Source organism: Toxorhynchites rutilus, chromosome 1 (assembly GCF_029784135.1).
Source record: "Toxorhynchites rutilus septentrionalis strain SRP chromosome 1, ASM2978413v1, whole genome shotgun sequence".
Classification (NCBI taxonomy): Eukaryota; Metazoa; Arthropoda; class Insecta; order Diptera; family Culicidae; genus Toxorhynchites; species Toxorhynchites rutilus.
Window position 1 is genome coordinate 64,560,457 of NC_073744.1, and position 16,706 is coordinate 64,577,162.

The window sequence follows — 16,706 nt, forward strand, 5'->3', positions numbered from 1 at the left end:
GCTGCTGCAAAAAATACTTCAGGCGATTTATGCGCAAGTTTTCGAAGATAAATTGCTCCGGCCAGAAACAACACCCACAACGGCCATTTGGAAGATGTGTGGTTCGTCTAATATTCTATCGTTAATTTCCAATCTACTAGCTTAACCAGCGCCGCCGGGCAGCGCTCTTCCAGCGGACACTATTTATTAGTGTGGCAATGGGTTGTCATCAATCTCACATACCTGGGCCCTGACCAAGATCACTGCACACTATGTTGGGTCTTTCTTCCCAACCGGCAGTACATATTCTTCTCTATTTCCTTGTCCACTCCGGGGAACGACGAAAAAACTGCATGCCAAGGTGCAATTCATTACCTTCATGGCCTAATTTGCATAATTAAAGCACTCCGAAGACCGCCTAAATCAAGTCTAGCTGAGCTTTCGATTGGGCTGTCCCACCGAGAGGGGGACCGAGAGCAAGCCGGCACAAATACCGTGTGGCCGGTGGAAGAATGTGCATTGAGAGCGCACAACCATGCACACAGCACACAAGACCCGACCGGGTAAAGCCGGGAAAACAACGGCCCAGCATATTTATGATTGTTTTCAGCGCTTTTGTTGGTGATTTATTTTCAGAGCATATTGTACAAAAAAAGCACTGGGAAAGAACAAAATTCATATTAAAGGTAAACATTAATTTTTAAATGTGCGCGAAGATAACGATTTTCCCTTTTTGCTGGTCGTTTATAATATCATGATTTTTTTTTTGCATTGTGAGGTTTTAAAGTTGCCTTTACCATGTTAGGCTCTGGGATGGTGGGTTTTCCACGCCAGAAAAGAACGCGTAAGAGAGCTTTTGGCCCTCTGTGGATAGGGCATGTGGTCCAATCTCGATAGCACCAGGTGAATGCGGCGTGTGGAGCGCACAATATTCAAGTTAATTTTAAATTAAATATTTGACTAAGGAGTGTTCTTTCGAATGTAATTCCTCCAAATAGGTAAGATCACTTTGTTCAGTTTGTCCCCGGCCCGAAAAGTCCCCGGTTTGTTTGTGGTCCGGAAAGTTTGTGCCAATTTTCAGGAAAAAAAAACATCTTTAGGTTGTCCGAACTGTATTGAAAAGTTCTTGGTGGTTTTAAAATTAAAATTTCAGTTCAACCGATTGTAACACCTCCGATTAAGGTTGTCTTTCTAGTGTAGATGCACGAATTTCGGACATTTAGTTTTTTCGAGCTCCCAACAAACAAAACAAACATTATTTGTTTTATCATTTGTTCATTATTTTTTTAAGAATGCAAATATAACTGAACGAAAGAAACATATATTCAAAATTGAGAAAGTGTGTAATGGTGAAGATGGTGTCCAAAAAAACAATTACCTGGCCCTGGGATGATTTTAGCCTTTCTTTTATCCGAAACAAAAAAAAATCATCCAATAGATTCTTGATTAGCAAAGATGCCGCTGTGGCATGAACCTCGGCCAAGCCAAAACATGTTTTTGAGCAATATACTACTTTTCATCCTTTGACCAGAATTTTGAAAGTATTATATTATAGTATAGAGTTATAGAGTTATAAGTTAACAAAAAAAAAAAACCCTTTTCAAAAAGTGGTCTAATTTTTTTTGAAGTTTTCAAGTATGCAAAGTTGCATAACCAATGTCTTTATACCCTAAACGTTTTACTGCAATCAGAGATGTTCCTGCCAATGGCCAGTTGAATAGGCATGAAAATACGAAGAAAAAAAATCGTTTTTTTTTATTTCTGAACTAGAATACCACGTCAAAAGTACTTACTTCGACACAGTAGAGAGTCAACGAATCAACAGAAGTCAACGCAGATTTCTGGTTATTTGCGTTTGTTACAGCCAAGAGCGAATACATAAAAAGAAAACACGAAATTTTATGTTTTCAACACTTTATTTACTGAAGCACTCTCAATACCCTTAATCACTATAAAAAAACACACACATTTTCGCACCTGGAAGCAAACACAACACTAATCGTATGTCCATTTAAATAGCTATTATCACTAAACTTTCCATCGTCGTCCGCGGATACCCAAAACAATCAGCTGGAAAGATAATTATTTATTGCACATAACTGGACGACACAAAATACTCACCTTTGAAGACAACACAACAATCAAAACAATCATGTAAACAATATCATCCCAATTGTCACGGAATAGGGAACGCATGGAAACGAATCCGCTATACAAAGCGTATTGTTTATAGCGAACATTCGAGAAGGAACCCAACCAAAGAATCAACCGCAATTATAAGCTATTCAGATGACTATGGGAATCATATAAATAGGGCACGAAATGTTAAAAACAGGGTCAATAACCAATCACCAATAAACTCATCGGTCAATATAGATCAAGCGTCTTGACTATATTCGATCACATCTCATCTCTACTACAACATCGGGTAGCCAGTCTACTCTTATCTCTTCATCACTCTGGAACTCTGCTCAGAAACCTCTATGGGGGGAGACATTTATTGGCGCTGTGGACAGGATACTGCTCTCAACTCATCGGAACCCTGCTCAGAAACCTCTCTGGGCGGAGACAGCGTTAGAGAGAAATTAATTATAGAGGCATTAAACTTTTCCAATTAGCCAAATCGTAATTAGCCATTTTCGAAAGGATTGAGGGATGCGTCACGTTACTCGATTTTGTAGTCCGTCTTAGGGCAACACCTACCGACCTGCACACATGTATGTGAAGTAATGTTTTCTCGCTTGGGTACAAGCATCTCCGCAGTTTGCTTGTATCATCAGTGCCTTTGGATTATTTTTTATTGAAAATGCCTTAAACCTTAATTCATTTGCTTCTAGCCATACAGAACACCATTTCGGTAAACTATACCTAACTTCTGGCGTTATGAAATGCCATGTTAAAAGCCTAAAGGATCACCGCCGTCTGGTTGCTCGCCAGGAGACTGATGAAACGTAAATGACCATCAGCGATAAATTCGTCTCAATTTTTTGTCCCTATCAAGGGAACACCTCGCTCAAGTACAAGTGTCCTCGCAGCTTGCTTGTATCGTCACTTTGCCCGATTTTGTAGTCCTTGCTTTGGAAACACCGTGGGGTCTGCCCAAATGTATTGGAGAATTGGCCAATGTGACATCCTGATCACAGTATTTACCCAGTACTACGTACGTTACATGGAGTGTGTAAACGAATGGGATAGCGAACGTCAAAAGAGGGTTTGTTTTTAAAAGTAGTTTTCCAGTCAGTTGAGCAACAGATAGCAGGATATCACAGCCAAAAAGTCGGTCAAATTTCCCCGACACCTGTTCTGAACCAGATTCGCAGAATTCTGCTGGAATACCTAATGATCTGGTCATCTAACGAGGAAGTCTCACTGTACCTTAGTTAATTGATTTAGTCTTTCTCTGAATTTTTGTATGTCATGTAAAAAAGTCTTAGCTTTCCAAAAATTATAAAAAAACTATGGTCGTTTTTAGTTTCGACTAGGATTGAGCGATCTTTAGAAAAAGATCGATCTTCACGGTTTGCTAAAGAATCGATCTTTGAAAAATCGAATGCATTTTTCCTATTTATTTACTTATTCTATATAAGTGTTGTCTTTTCTTTAAACATGGAATAAACATTCCACGTTTCTATTCAAACATCAAAGGCATTTTATTATGATTCTCTTCATAAAGGTCTCAAAAAACATGAAAGCCCAGAGAAATTGTATTGTAATTCAGGGCATTGTCGTGGAATTATTTAATTAAATAAATTAATTGAAAATTATTACAAGAAATTGAACAACTGATATTCATCCGTAGGTCCATAGACAATAATTCCATGAAATTCAACCGTCCGGCCATATGTCCGGCATTTAGTCAAAATCTTAGTAGTAGTCCTGGACCTGATGTCACCATCCAATTTCGCCATTATTTTCACTGACACTGACACTGACCACTTGTTTTGTAATGAACCAACTTACAAACCACTACACCTAAATTTACGATCACTAATTTGACCTTGAAAAGGATCTTATGTAGGGGAGGTGGGGGTAAAACGGACATGTTAAGAAGAACATCAATTATATCTTTGAAAACTCATGGTTCCCAAAACTTTGATGCAGTTTCTTGCAATTCAATATACTGTTTTTCTACCTAATTGGCCAAATATTTTACAAAAAAGTGTTTGTTTTTTACTAAAATTGAAACAGACCGAGAAGTACAATATTTTTTTCGATGCGGGTATAATGGACATGTAGTGGGGGTAATATGGACAGGTTTGTAATATATGAAGCCGTAGAGGTTTATCGATCGCGAGAGGAATAATGTTATTCAACCAAGGTCTGAACTCATCACGAATGTCCGTTAAATGATGAAAAAATCGAATTAATCCACCTAGGAGTGATATCGTGCTCTTCAGCAGTATAAATGGACAGATTATCGACTAGTTTGCTTTTGGTTCCAGTCAGCTTCTAAACAGTCCACATTTGGTGATTTAATTTCCATTTATAGACGCAGGGCATTGCTTAGGAATAGATTGAACAGACTTTCCACAGTTCATCTCACTCCCGCTGGCAACTGTCCGTTTTACCCCACCAGTACAATTATTTCAATAATTCAAATTTCTTCACTCAGAAATGAATCTACTTTTCCGTGCATACCTAATATCGCTTCTCTGTGAACTCACAAACCGAAATATAACCATCAGCGAATTGAATTTTGATATTAAACCACTTAAAATGCTTAACATCGAAGCAGCTAAAATTACATCCTCAGGCGGAATCATGTATGATTTTCGGTTTTTGTTTCCCGTTTCCATCTTTGCTCAGTATTCATTGCCATAGGGTGGCTTAAATATTATAGAATAACATGTGTTATGTGTGTTATATGTGGTGTTCTCATTAACAGAAATCGGAATTTCAAAATGTAACTATACAAATCAACCACCTGTCCATATTACCCCCACTGTCCGTATTACCCGCGATTCCCTTATATGAAATTTGTCAGGTGATTTTTGGTGAGATTAAAATCAATGTTCATTGAAATATAAATTCACAAAAAAAATTCTACGAACAAAAAAATCGGAAAGACCGATTTTCGCGATTTCGTGGTGTACAAAGAATTGATCCAAAAAATCGAAAATCCCAGAGGAAAAAATCGATTCAAAAAAATATATAAATATGATTCCAAGATCGCCCAAATTAGCGTTGACTGAAAACATTTCATCTTCGGCAGAAAAAAAATGCTTTTTCGTGTGCTGAAGGGTGAAATGAACAAGTAAAAGCACCTTTTTTCAAAAGCTTTAAAATGTATTAGAGCAGAAATCTCTCTCTCTCTCTCAGACTGAACGTCAACTTGAGATTGTATCCAAAAAAGCTCTAACAATGTCAACGGGGACCGAACCAAGACCGGCTGGAATACGAGGATGTTTTACACGACCATGCTATCCAAATCGACACTGGTGCGGTTGCAAAATGCTGGATAATATTACACCTCATTATAAAATGAGGTGGGAAAGTGTAAAAATGAAAGGAGAGCATAAACGTGAATCTATATCCTTCTCGGTCTGGGCCGTGTATATGAAAAAGTATGCGAAAAGCTTTAATGCGTGCTAATTTGCAATGTGTCCCTTGTTTCGCTCGCTCATATTGATCTTCTATTGCTTTACCATGTATATTATACAAATGCTATACCAGTTTTTGAGAGTAACACCTCTTCTGTTATGTTTAGGCTCATTCAATGCAATGAATTGAGATGCCAAAACATGCGCTAAAAATTAATGTTTGTATGTTATCGACACGATTTTTCAAAGGTCCCGTCTGAAAGTAGACATTTCGAATTTAGTCCGGTATTTTGCTCAGGAAGTTCACTCTAATATCTTTCATTTGCTAGCAGAAGGTCGGAACCCGGTTCATCGGTTTAAAAGTAAAATTTGTTCTGAAAGGGCTATATTCGGGAAAATCGGTGAAAAGTCAAATTTTCAGACCACCCCAATTCAGATTGATGCACCCTACACGTGAACTACAAAAAAATATGTATGTTGGCGAGTCTACGCCAACGCGCCTTCACTGTAGCTCCTTTTCGACCAGCACATAAGAACCCAGTATCGACAGTCGAGTCTAGCACAATTATCCCACAAACAATAGCGTTATAAACAATATTTGTCACTCTTTATTCTAAGTATTCTATAAGTCATAGAAAACACAAAATCTCAAAGAAAGAGCAAGGAAACCTCGTGAATTAAATCTAAAATTGGACCAAATTGTTCAAGCTAGTTCAAAACGTAACTACATTTAAGTTTAAAATTAATTTATAAAACTAATACACTGAATTAGTCTATTTGTTTCCACAGTGAATTCATATATATATAATTAAAATCATAATTATTGTTTAACGTAACCTATATTGAACTTAACTCTATATAAAAGGTAAAACTTAAATTATTATTTACTTAGTCATGCCTTAATCTATAGTACGGATAAATATTCATGCCTTAATATTATAGTACGGACAGATAGTACGGTTAGAGCAACATTGATTATCGTTCAACTTACTCGAAACTCCTAAATCCTGAATTGGAAGAGAATACATAACCCACAAAAAAGGGACTAAACGTAAGTCGGAAAGCTTGTAATTTATAATATAATTTGTAAACAAATGTAATACCATTTTCAGGAAAATAATAATTCCTCGCAGAACATAAAACCTTAGTTTTCGGTTGTTTGAATGTGGTATTATTATTTTGGAACACCCCGATCCGTTGATCTGTTGGCAATCTCCAACAATTTATTATTTTCGTTTACATACGAATAATTCATCAACTAGATCATGTCGAGTAGAGGTTTACGTTCGAAAAAAACCAATGATGTAGCGGAGAGTGAAACTGGTGGTCAAGATGGTACGCAAAAGGTGGTTACGGAGGATTCAGAAACACCCATTCCCAGAAGATCATGTCAGATATGTCATGGGGAAAATACAAACCAGATGGTGCGCTGTGATGTATGCCAAAAATGGCATCACTACCAATGTGTTGGGGTAACACAGGTATCTGAAAAACAACCCTGGAGTTGCGCCAAATGCAAAGCTGCAACCGGTGTCCAGGATACGTGTTCAAATACCATCAAACCTCCTGTGCTGCTTGGTAGTCAAAGTCAAAAGCAACCAGAAGCCGTTCCTGGAACTTCCTCTGCATCCCTCGTTCAACAAAAAGGCACTCAACAATCACAGGTCGTGAATTCAATCGGAAACAAATCAGCAAATGAGACCATTCCGAACATAACATCACTTCCACTGAAACAGTCAGCAAACCCTGTATTAAGTAAAACGATATCAAATGCAAAAGAGACGTTGCCAAGGAAACCTGCATCGAACGCGTCAGGAGTGTCCAACCGATCGACACAAACACTCTTAAAACTAAAGTTGCGAAAGCTAGAGGAGGAACGTGAATTGGAACGTCGACGAACTGCAGATGAGGCAGCCAAGGATAAAGAGTTCCTGGAGAAGAAGTACAAGATACTAGAAGAAATGGCTAGTGAAGGTGGTTCGAATGACGGCGATGCTATGAGCCGCGTGGAGGAGTGGATGGATGAAACGGTGAATCAAAACGGAAACCAACCAGGTAATCCGCCCCCTCTTGGCTGCACGAGCTGCAACCGTTCTCAAATCAATACACAACGAATCAACTGCGCTCCGCTACCACAAACCACGTGCGAGGTACCGAATCAGACTCTCGTTCCCGTTCCTCAACAGCAGAATAACTACCGTCCAGTGTATGATGATGATGACGTAGAACAGTGTCCGCTAACCCGGAAACAGCTGGCAGCGCGTCAAGCAATCTCAAAGGAGCTACCCACGTTTTCCGGTAACCCAGAGGAGTGGCCTCTATTCTTGTCATCCTTCAACAGCACGACAGCGATTTGTGGATTTTCGGATGCAGAAAACATCATTCGGTTGCAAAAATGTTTGAGAGGGCGAGCATACGAAGCGGTTAAAAGTCGTCTGATGCACCCGACAAATGTGGTTGGCGTAATAACGACTCTAAAAATGTTATTTGGACAGCCGGAAGCCATCGTACACACACTAATCGCGAAGATCAACTCACTACCCGCGTTGAGGGAAGATAAGCTGGAGACCCTTCTAAATTTCGCTGTCAGCGTGGACAACTTTTGTGCTACGGTGGACGCCTGCGGGTTAGAAGAGCACCTCTACAACGTATCGTTGATGCATCAATTGGTCAGTAAACTGCCTTCTTCCATAAAACTGAATTGGGCCCAGTACAGACAAACGCTGCCGGCAGTTAACTTGGCTTCTTTTAGCCACTGGCTTTATTCCCTAGCAGAGGCTGCTAGCGCTATAACTATTCCGAATGATATTGGAGACATAAGAACAACGCGGAGCGAAAACCGTGGAAATAAAAAAGGTAACACTTTCGTGAACTCTCACTCCGAGGACGTCTCTCCGGAAACATACTCCCAGAAATCATCCTTTGTGAGGACAGCAAGCGAAGGCTGCATGATATGTAAAGGGATGTGCAAATCCATTTGTAAATGCAAACGGTTCCTAGAAATGTCGCGTGACTCACGTTGGGCAGTTGTGAGAGAATACGGACTCTGTCGTAGATGCCTGCGACGACACTATGGGGGATGTCAAGCAAGATTATGCGGTAAGAATGGTTGTCAGTTTAAACACCATGAATTATTGCATAATGACGAGAAAAAACCACCGAACGCTGAAGTCGTAGAAGCGATTACTCCTCAATCAAGTTCGAGTTCAAACCATCAGGGATGTCATACTCATCAAGTGAAGTCTAGCAGAACTCTATTCCGTTATTTGCCAGTACGTCTACATGGGAAGCACGGCTCCATATGTACCTTCGCCTTCCTAGATGACGGGTCAAGTTTGACACTAGTGGACAGTGATTTGGCAGATGAGCTGAGACTTGAAGGGGAAGTAAAACCCCTCTGTCTGCACTGGACAGGCGGCACACAGCGCCAAGAAGAAACCTCACGAGTCGTTAGTTTTGAAGTTGCTGGAATACGAGACGAATCCCATAAATTCAGCCTAACTGGAGTAAGGACGGTCAACGAATTATTACTTCCACCACAAACGTTGAACATAGAGGAATTATCTCGCCTGTATCCACACCTCCGAAACCTTCCCATCCTCTCCTACGAAGCTGTGCGACCAAGAATCCTAATTGGGATGAAGGATCAACACCTCACTCTCGTCCTCAAGAGTCGAGAAGGAGGACCAAATCAACCGCTTGCAGTGAAGACCCGCTTAGGCTGGACAGTGTGTGGGGGCGCCAATGAAAATGATACACCCAACCTAGTACATTCGATTTTTCACATTTGTCCGTGTGAAAACCGTTCAGACGATGACCTTCATCAGGCGATGAAGAGGTATTTCTCTTTAGACAGTTTAGGTGTAGTTAAATCGGGAACATCTCTACTCTCCAGAGACGAACAACGAGCACAATCTCTTCTTCAATCTCTTACAAAATTCACGGGAACACATTTCGAGACCGGACTACTCTGGCGCTACGACGAAGTCCGTCTTCCAGATAGTCGAGCGATGGCAATGCGTCGGTTTCAATGCCTCGAGAAACGCTTGATGAGAGATGCTTCGCTTGCAGCAGTCTTGCAACAGAAAATTTCTGATTATCTACGCAAAGGCTATATCCGAAAGCTATCAGAGGAGGAACTTATACGCCCAAACCGTCGCACCTGGTATCTTCCTGTGTTCCCAGTAAAGAACCCTAATAAGCCAGGGAAAATTCGCATCGTGTGGGATGCTGCAGCCACTGCTTTCGGAAAGTCACTAAATTCATTTCTTCTGACGGGGCCTGACCAGCTTGCATCGTTGTTCTCTATTCTCATCCAGTTCCGTGAGCGTGCGATTGGACTAACGGGTGATCTGCGAGAGATGTTCCATCAAGTCTCGATACGGAACGAAGACCAACTTTGTCAACTCTTTTTCTGGAGAGATGAGGATGGTCAGCTGTCAACCTATGTGATGCGTGTTATGACTTTTGGTGCTTGTTGCTCGCCAAGCAGTGCACAATATGCGAAGAATATGAATGCTGAGCGGTTCAGATACCAGTACCCGACAGCAGCAAACGTTATTCAAAAGCGTCACTACGTGGATGATATGCTAGTTAGCGTCGATACGGAAGGAGAGGCAATACAACTGGCAAAGCAGGTTACGTTCGTACACGCGCAAGGCGGTTTTGAGATCAGAAACTGGATCAGTAATTCTCAACGGGTACTGAGAGCCCTGGATGAGAACAGTACGAAGGAGAAGAACCTTGACCTCGCTCCGGAATTGGCCACGGAGAAGGTGTTGGGGATGTGGTGGTGTACCGCGTCTGATGTCTTCTCATATAAAGTTGGATGGAACCGATACGAGCGCCCCCTCCTGGAGGGTCAACGTTGCCCGACAAAGCGGGAAATGCTACGAATCCTTATGTCTATGTTCGATCCCTTGGGGTTAATTGCACAATTCCTGATGTACCTGAAGATCCTCATGCAGGAAGTCTGGCGGTCCGGAGCTGATTGGGACGATGAAATTAACGGAGTACTCTTCTCCAAGTGGCAGACGTGGCTTCAGATCCTCCCACAAATCGAAACGCTCAAGATTCCTCGTTGCTATCGCAGTCGAATTCCAGCAGATTTTTCCGACGTGCAGCTCCATACGTTTGTAGACGCGAGTGAGGATGGAATGGCTGCAGCTTGCTATCTTCGTTACTCCCATGGCGATACCATCGAATGCACGTTAGTCGCTGCGAAAACCAGAGTTTCTCCGTTGAAATTCCACTCGATTCCTAGATTGGAACTTCAAGCAGCGGTGTTGGGTGTTCGATTGGCTTCCACAGTGAAAGAATCCTTATCTGTGAACATCACTCGGCGAATTTTTTGGTCAGATTCACGAGATGTGATCTGCTGGGTCAATTCGGATCATCGGCGTTTTACACCATTTGTAGCCCACCGAGTTAGCGAAATTTTGGACTCCACAGAACCAGCAGATTGGCGCTGGGTTCCTACCAAGCAAAATGTCGCGGACGATGGCACTAAGTGGGTGAAACTACCAGACATGTCTGCAGAAGCTCTTTGGTACACAGGACCACATTTCCTGATGTGCACTGAGAAGTATTGGCCGCAACAACCAACCGTGACTAGGACAACAGAGACCGAACTACGCCCGTATTTGTTGATGCATGTCCAGAAAACTGAGCCGCTTCTCTGCTTCAGTGACTTCAGTAGCTGGAGAAAGATGGTGAACACAATTGCATACGTTCTTCGGTTTTCCAACAATATCATTAAGAGGATGAAAAGGCAGGCAGTTACGAATGGCCATCCTTCAATGGAAGAGCTGACCGCCTCTGAATCCCATTTGATCCGGCAAGCACAAGAGGACGCCTACCCCGACGAATACACCCTTCTCCACCAGTCTGGTGGAGCCACGCTTCCGAAAACTAGCGCTTTGTATAAGCTCACCCCTTGGATCGACAAACACGGAATCATGCGGATACGAGGTCGTATTTCTGCCTGTGAGTTCGCGACCGAAGATGCCAAGAATCCGATCATTCTACCCCGTAACCACCACGTTACCAGTCTCATTGTTGCACACTATCACCAAAAATACCACCATCAGAATCACGAGACTGTAATTAACGAGATACGGCAACGTTACTCCATTTCTCGACTTCGAAGTACCTACTTACGGGTACGCAACAGTTGTCAACGATGTAAGAATAACCGGGCAATTCCGCAGCCCCCTATCATGGCAGATCTCCCACATACCAGGTTGGACGCATTCGCTCGACCGTTCACCCATGTAGGCGTGGACTACTTCGGTCCTATTACAGTCGTAATAGGCAGGCGATCGGAAAAGCGATGGGGGATGCTCGTAACCTGCATGACAATACGAGCCATCCATATTGAGATCGTGCATTCGCTGAGCACTAATTCGTGCATCATCGCGCTGCGCAACTTTATCTCGCGTCGGGGTACGCCTCGAACGATCTATAGTGATCGCGGTACCAACTTTGTCGGAGCATGTCGTGAGATGCAGAAGGCAGAAGCTTCGGTCAACATAGAAGAGATGATGAAGGCGTTCGTTTCATCGGAAACCAAATGGGTCTTCCTCCCACCTCTATCTCCACACATGGGCGGCTGCTGGGAGAGATTGATTGGAACAGTCAAACGAAACATGACGGCTATTTTGTCAACGCAAAAACTGACGGACGAAGTACTGCGAAATGTTTTGGCCGAAATTGAAAACGTAGTGAATTCTCGACCACTTACTCATGTTCCGATCGATGACGATTCCGGCCCAGCCTTGACTCCAAACCATTTCCTCCTTGGATCATCCGATGGTACCAAACCTTTGTGCACTCTAGAAGACAGTGGTGCCGCATTACGGCAGTGTTGGCGTGCATCGCAGATACTCGCGAATAGATTTTGGAAACGTTGGCTGAGTTCGTATTTACCTGAGATCACCCGCAGAACTAAGTGGTTTATCAACACGAAGGCGATTGGAATCGACGACGTGGTAATCATTGCTGACCCTAAAAATCCCCGGAATTGTTGGCCCAGGGGGAAGGTCATCGGAATCTGTCCTGGAAGAGATGGACAACCTCGATCAGCAACTGTGAAAACAGGGAACGGTGTCTACGAGCGACCAGTTGCTAAACTGGCTGTGCTAGATGTACGGCGCGATGATTAGTAAGTCGACCTGGAGATCAACGTACCTGGGGGGAGTGTTGGCGAGTCTACGCCAACGCGCCTTCACTGTAGCTCCTTTTCGACCAGCACATAAGAACCCAGTATCGACAGTCGAGTCTAGCACAATTATCCCACAAACAATAGCGTTATAAACAATATTTGTCACTCTTTATTCTAAGTATTCTATAAGTCATAGAAAACACAAAATCTCAAAGAAAGAGCAAGGAAACCTCGTGAATTAAATCTAAAATTGGACCAAATTGTTCAAGCTAGTTCAAAACGTAACTACATTTAAGTTTAAAATTAATTTATAAAACTAATACACTGAATTAGTCTATTTGTTTCCACAGTGAATTCATATATATATAATTAAAATCATAATTATTGTTTAACGTAACCTATATTGAACTTAACTCTATATAAAAGGTAAAACTTAAATTATTATTTACTTAGTCATGCCTTAATCTATAGTACGGATAAATATTCATGCCTTAATATTATAGTACGGACAGATAGTACGGTTAGAGCAACATTGATTATCGTTCAACTTACTCGAAACTCCTAAATCCTGAATTGGAAGAGAATACATAACCCACAAAAAAGGGACTAAACGTAAGTCGGAAAGCTTGTAATTTATAATATAATTTGTAAACAAATGTAATACCATTTTCAGGAAAATAATAATTCCTCGCAGTACATAAAACCTTAGTTTTCGGTTGTTTGAATGTGGTATTATTATTTTGGAACACCCCGATCCGTGGATCTGTTGGCAATCTCCAACAATGTATATAAAAATTTTCTGAAAGGAACAAATTTGCAAGATATGAGAAAAATCAGAACCAGAATTGGCTCTTAAGTGACTACAAGTAGCCACGTTGTACTCGAACACATTTTTTTTTTTTTTTTTTTTTTTATCTTCGCTTATTTTTCGTCGGCCTATTTCCGCCACTTTAGTGCCAATCACCGACATCAGGGAGGCGACTCCACCTGTTCCTACCTATCAGACTCAACAACTCATGAGCCGGGCCAACTTCTTTTACTTCCGCTCCGAAGGAAGACGTAACCAGAGATTTTTCGCCTCAGAAAATCCCAACGACGCCAGCTGGGATTGAACCCAGGCCGATCGGATTGTGAGGCTGTTACGCTAACCATACAACCACTGGCGCCGTCGAACACATTTTTTGTTAGTGCTTACATTCGCGAAAACATTATTTTATTCAGTACTTCAACCGTCATAGTTGCCGACACGTTAACTATTTATCAAACATTCCTCATAAATGCTTAACGTTACAGTACACGTCCGTTCCAGCGTTTTAACCTCTGTCATCAACAGCAACGCCCTCAATCGCCATATCGATCCGTAAAATCGCAAGCGCATTTTCGAAAATGCAAACTTTTTACGAGCCCATTAGGATAGCCCCACCAAGAGACCGCACATAAATCAAACCTTCTTCGATGGTGGTGTCCTGCTTGACGAGTCGCGTATCCATTGGTGATAGAAGAAACCAAATATTTGATCAGCTCGTATTAAATCCCTCATCTGTCTTCCGTGGCATTATTCGTTCCTGTGGCGGTGGATGCCCCCCAAAAGCCGTCGCTTTCGCGTGACCACCGCGCAAAGTTTCCTGCGAAGCGTACGCTTCGAGTGATTATAGCCGTGCACGTCCGGCTATAAAGACATTCTTATGGCCATCATAAACAACGCCACGTCACACGACCCAATCCTTGGTTTTGGTTGCGCTGTTCCTTGCTTCTCACCGAGGCAAACCGAAAACCTGGCATTTCGGGCACCAACCATCGGTGGCAGGGAAGTCCTGTCTGCGAATGTGTCTGTGGATTGTGCTCCTATCCGTGTGGATAGGTCCCATGACAGCATTTCCTATGGCATAGCATCACCCTGAAGCCTACAAGCCCTACACGAACGGCCACAGCGCAAGCCGAGCAAAGTCGAGTCGCAACATAAAATAACAATAACGAAAAACGGGTGCTTCCTGTCTGAATGCGCGCCCAAAAAGGCGAGAAAAAAAAATCAATAATTTGCGGTGGAAAATCAATACCGCCCGGGAAGCGGTGTAGGACAAAAGGGCCAGGAGGATTTCTTCCTTCCAATCTCCGGGAAGGGGTACCTGGTGTCACATTCGGGAAGAAAAACTTATGCGCTCGAACTGTTCGTCGGATTAGTGAGAAATCGGATCCGTTTCGATTGCAGCCGATTGACTGCCGGGAACTATACTCAAATTTTTTGGGCGTTAACTTTCAGGCGATCACTAGATTTTTTATTCTTTTTTGTGTGAGGTTGTTTAGAGCAAGGAGAGATGAATCAATGTCTTTTTCTGGACGATATTCGATTGGGCGGTTAACGATGATAGTTGAATACGAATGGGCAACTCGTATGATTATAATCCTCAAAACAGCGTAGAACCCATGACATTTTGATTTTTTCATGTTTTTACTATCGAATGTGGAATCTCAAATGTTTGACCATTCAAGGTTTGCAAATTTCAAATTTGAGATCATTCATAAGAAGAGACTCTCAATTTTTCAATCATTTTTTCAACAACTTTGTTTGACCACACAATAAAAGAAGTTTTCAAATATATAAACTTGATTTTTGACGTAGGATGACATCTTGCGGAAACATATTGCTAGTGCAAATTGAAAAACTAAAAATCAACTGCGTTACTGAGATTGTCATTATTGAGCTTATTATTCGATCATTTCTTTAAACTTGCGAGATTTTTGTGCCAATCAAGTCAATTGCAACACTGAAAAATATAAATTTTTCAATCGTAAAAGTTGAAAGTTGTAAAAAAAAACTCACAGTTGTGTCCGAGGCATGACCTCATAGTTCACGTTAGGCTATCTGTTGATTTTGAATATGTTTGAAGAATTACATCGTTAAACTCTTTGATAATGATTTGGTGGCCGCCTAAAAAGGACCGTTTTGTTTGCTTGTTTGGTATTGCTTGTTCGCTCAACCAGTGTTTACCGAGTGATGATGACAGAAGGATGGTAAACAGTCGTTGGATGGTGCGTATCAGATAAAAGATACCGAAGTGGAACGAGATATGATGAAGGTCGCCCTCTGTGATCCTAGAAGAGATGCCTCCTGTGTTATGCATGGATGAAATAAAGAAAAAAAAAAATGAAAAAAGAAATGGAAAAGGTAATTTTCTTTTATTATTTTTCACTTTCTGAGTGTTTATTCAACCCAATGCGAATTTTTATTGGACTAACAACACCTAATACTATATGTAGAGTAATAATTTTTTCAATATTTCTTCACTTTTCCAATTTTTCTCGCCATATAAACTTTCCTTGGGTGAAAATGGACACGACAAAACAGGCAGCTTGAACCAAACGGTCCGTTCTCGAGCGGTAACACACCTCGGTTTTTATTGATGAAAATTGAAATAAATCGTTTTTACATATCAAGTCATTTTTAACACAACTGTTGCCATATACAATTTTACACTTACACTTGTGCTAAATTTTTCACAATACTCTATTCACTCACCTTACTTGCAATATAAAAATGACCCCGAGTTTATTTGCAATGTCCCTGTGGACTAACAATGGACATTACGTTGAGAGAGCGTCGATAACTTGGTGTGAGCTGAATGGCGCAAAAATAACGGTGTTGGGTTCAACGTGTTAACGGCGACAAAAGATATCCATGAGTCGTTAGGCTGACCAAATAATTTAGGATTGAAAACGCAAGCCAACAAAAAAAAAACAAAACAAAAAGCGTATTTTTAATGGAATTTTGTTCAGTGTTGATTAAATTTCCACAAATATAAGAATTGTATCCTCCGTATTTCATCTGGATCAAGCAGGCTTTTTAGGAGGTCATCGCAGCCACATTGGTTGCGCGTTCGCTTACTAATAGATCGATCGTGAGTTCAAAACTCAGTGCCCTCCATTGACCATCTTTATGTTGTTATACAGGGTCTTTCAGATTAAACGCTCACGCAACAAAGTTTGATAATTTCTACAAAAAAGTGATGATTTTTATTTAAAAAAAA

The 16,706-nt window shown here is 41.4% G+C and overlaps 1 protein-coding gene across 1 annotated transcript; it reads left to right on the top strand.

Moving 5' to 3' along the window:
• Positions 1 to 6,784: 6,784 nt before the first annotated feature.
• On the top strand, positions 6,785 to 12,682 carry LOC129781897 (uncharacterized). Its single transcript, XM_055789409.1, has one exon. It carries the CDS (start codon positions 6,785 to 6,787, stop codon positions 12,680 to 12,682), a length of 5,898 nt encoding a protein of 1,965 aa, XP_055645384.1.
• The last annotated feature ends 4,024 nt before the right edge of the window (positions 12,683 to 16,706 follow it).

What these genes read in the sequence shown, in the direction of transcription:
- LOC129781897 (XM_055789409.1), top strand. Translation starts at nt 6,785, where the DNA reads ATGTCGAGTAGAGGTTTACGTTCGAAAAAAACCAATGATGTAGCGGAG.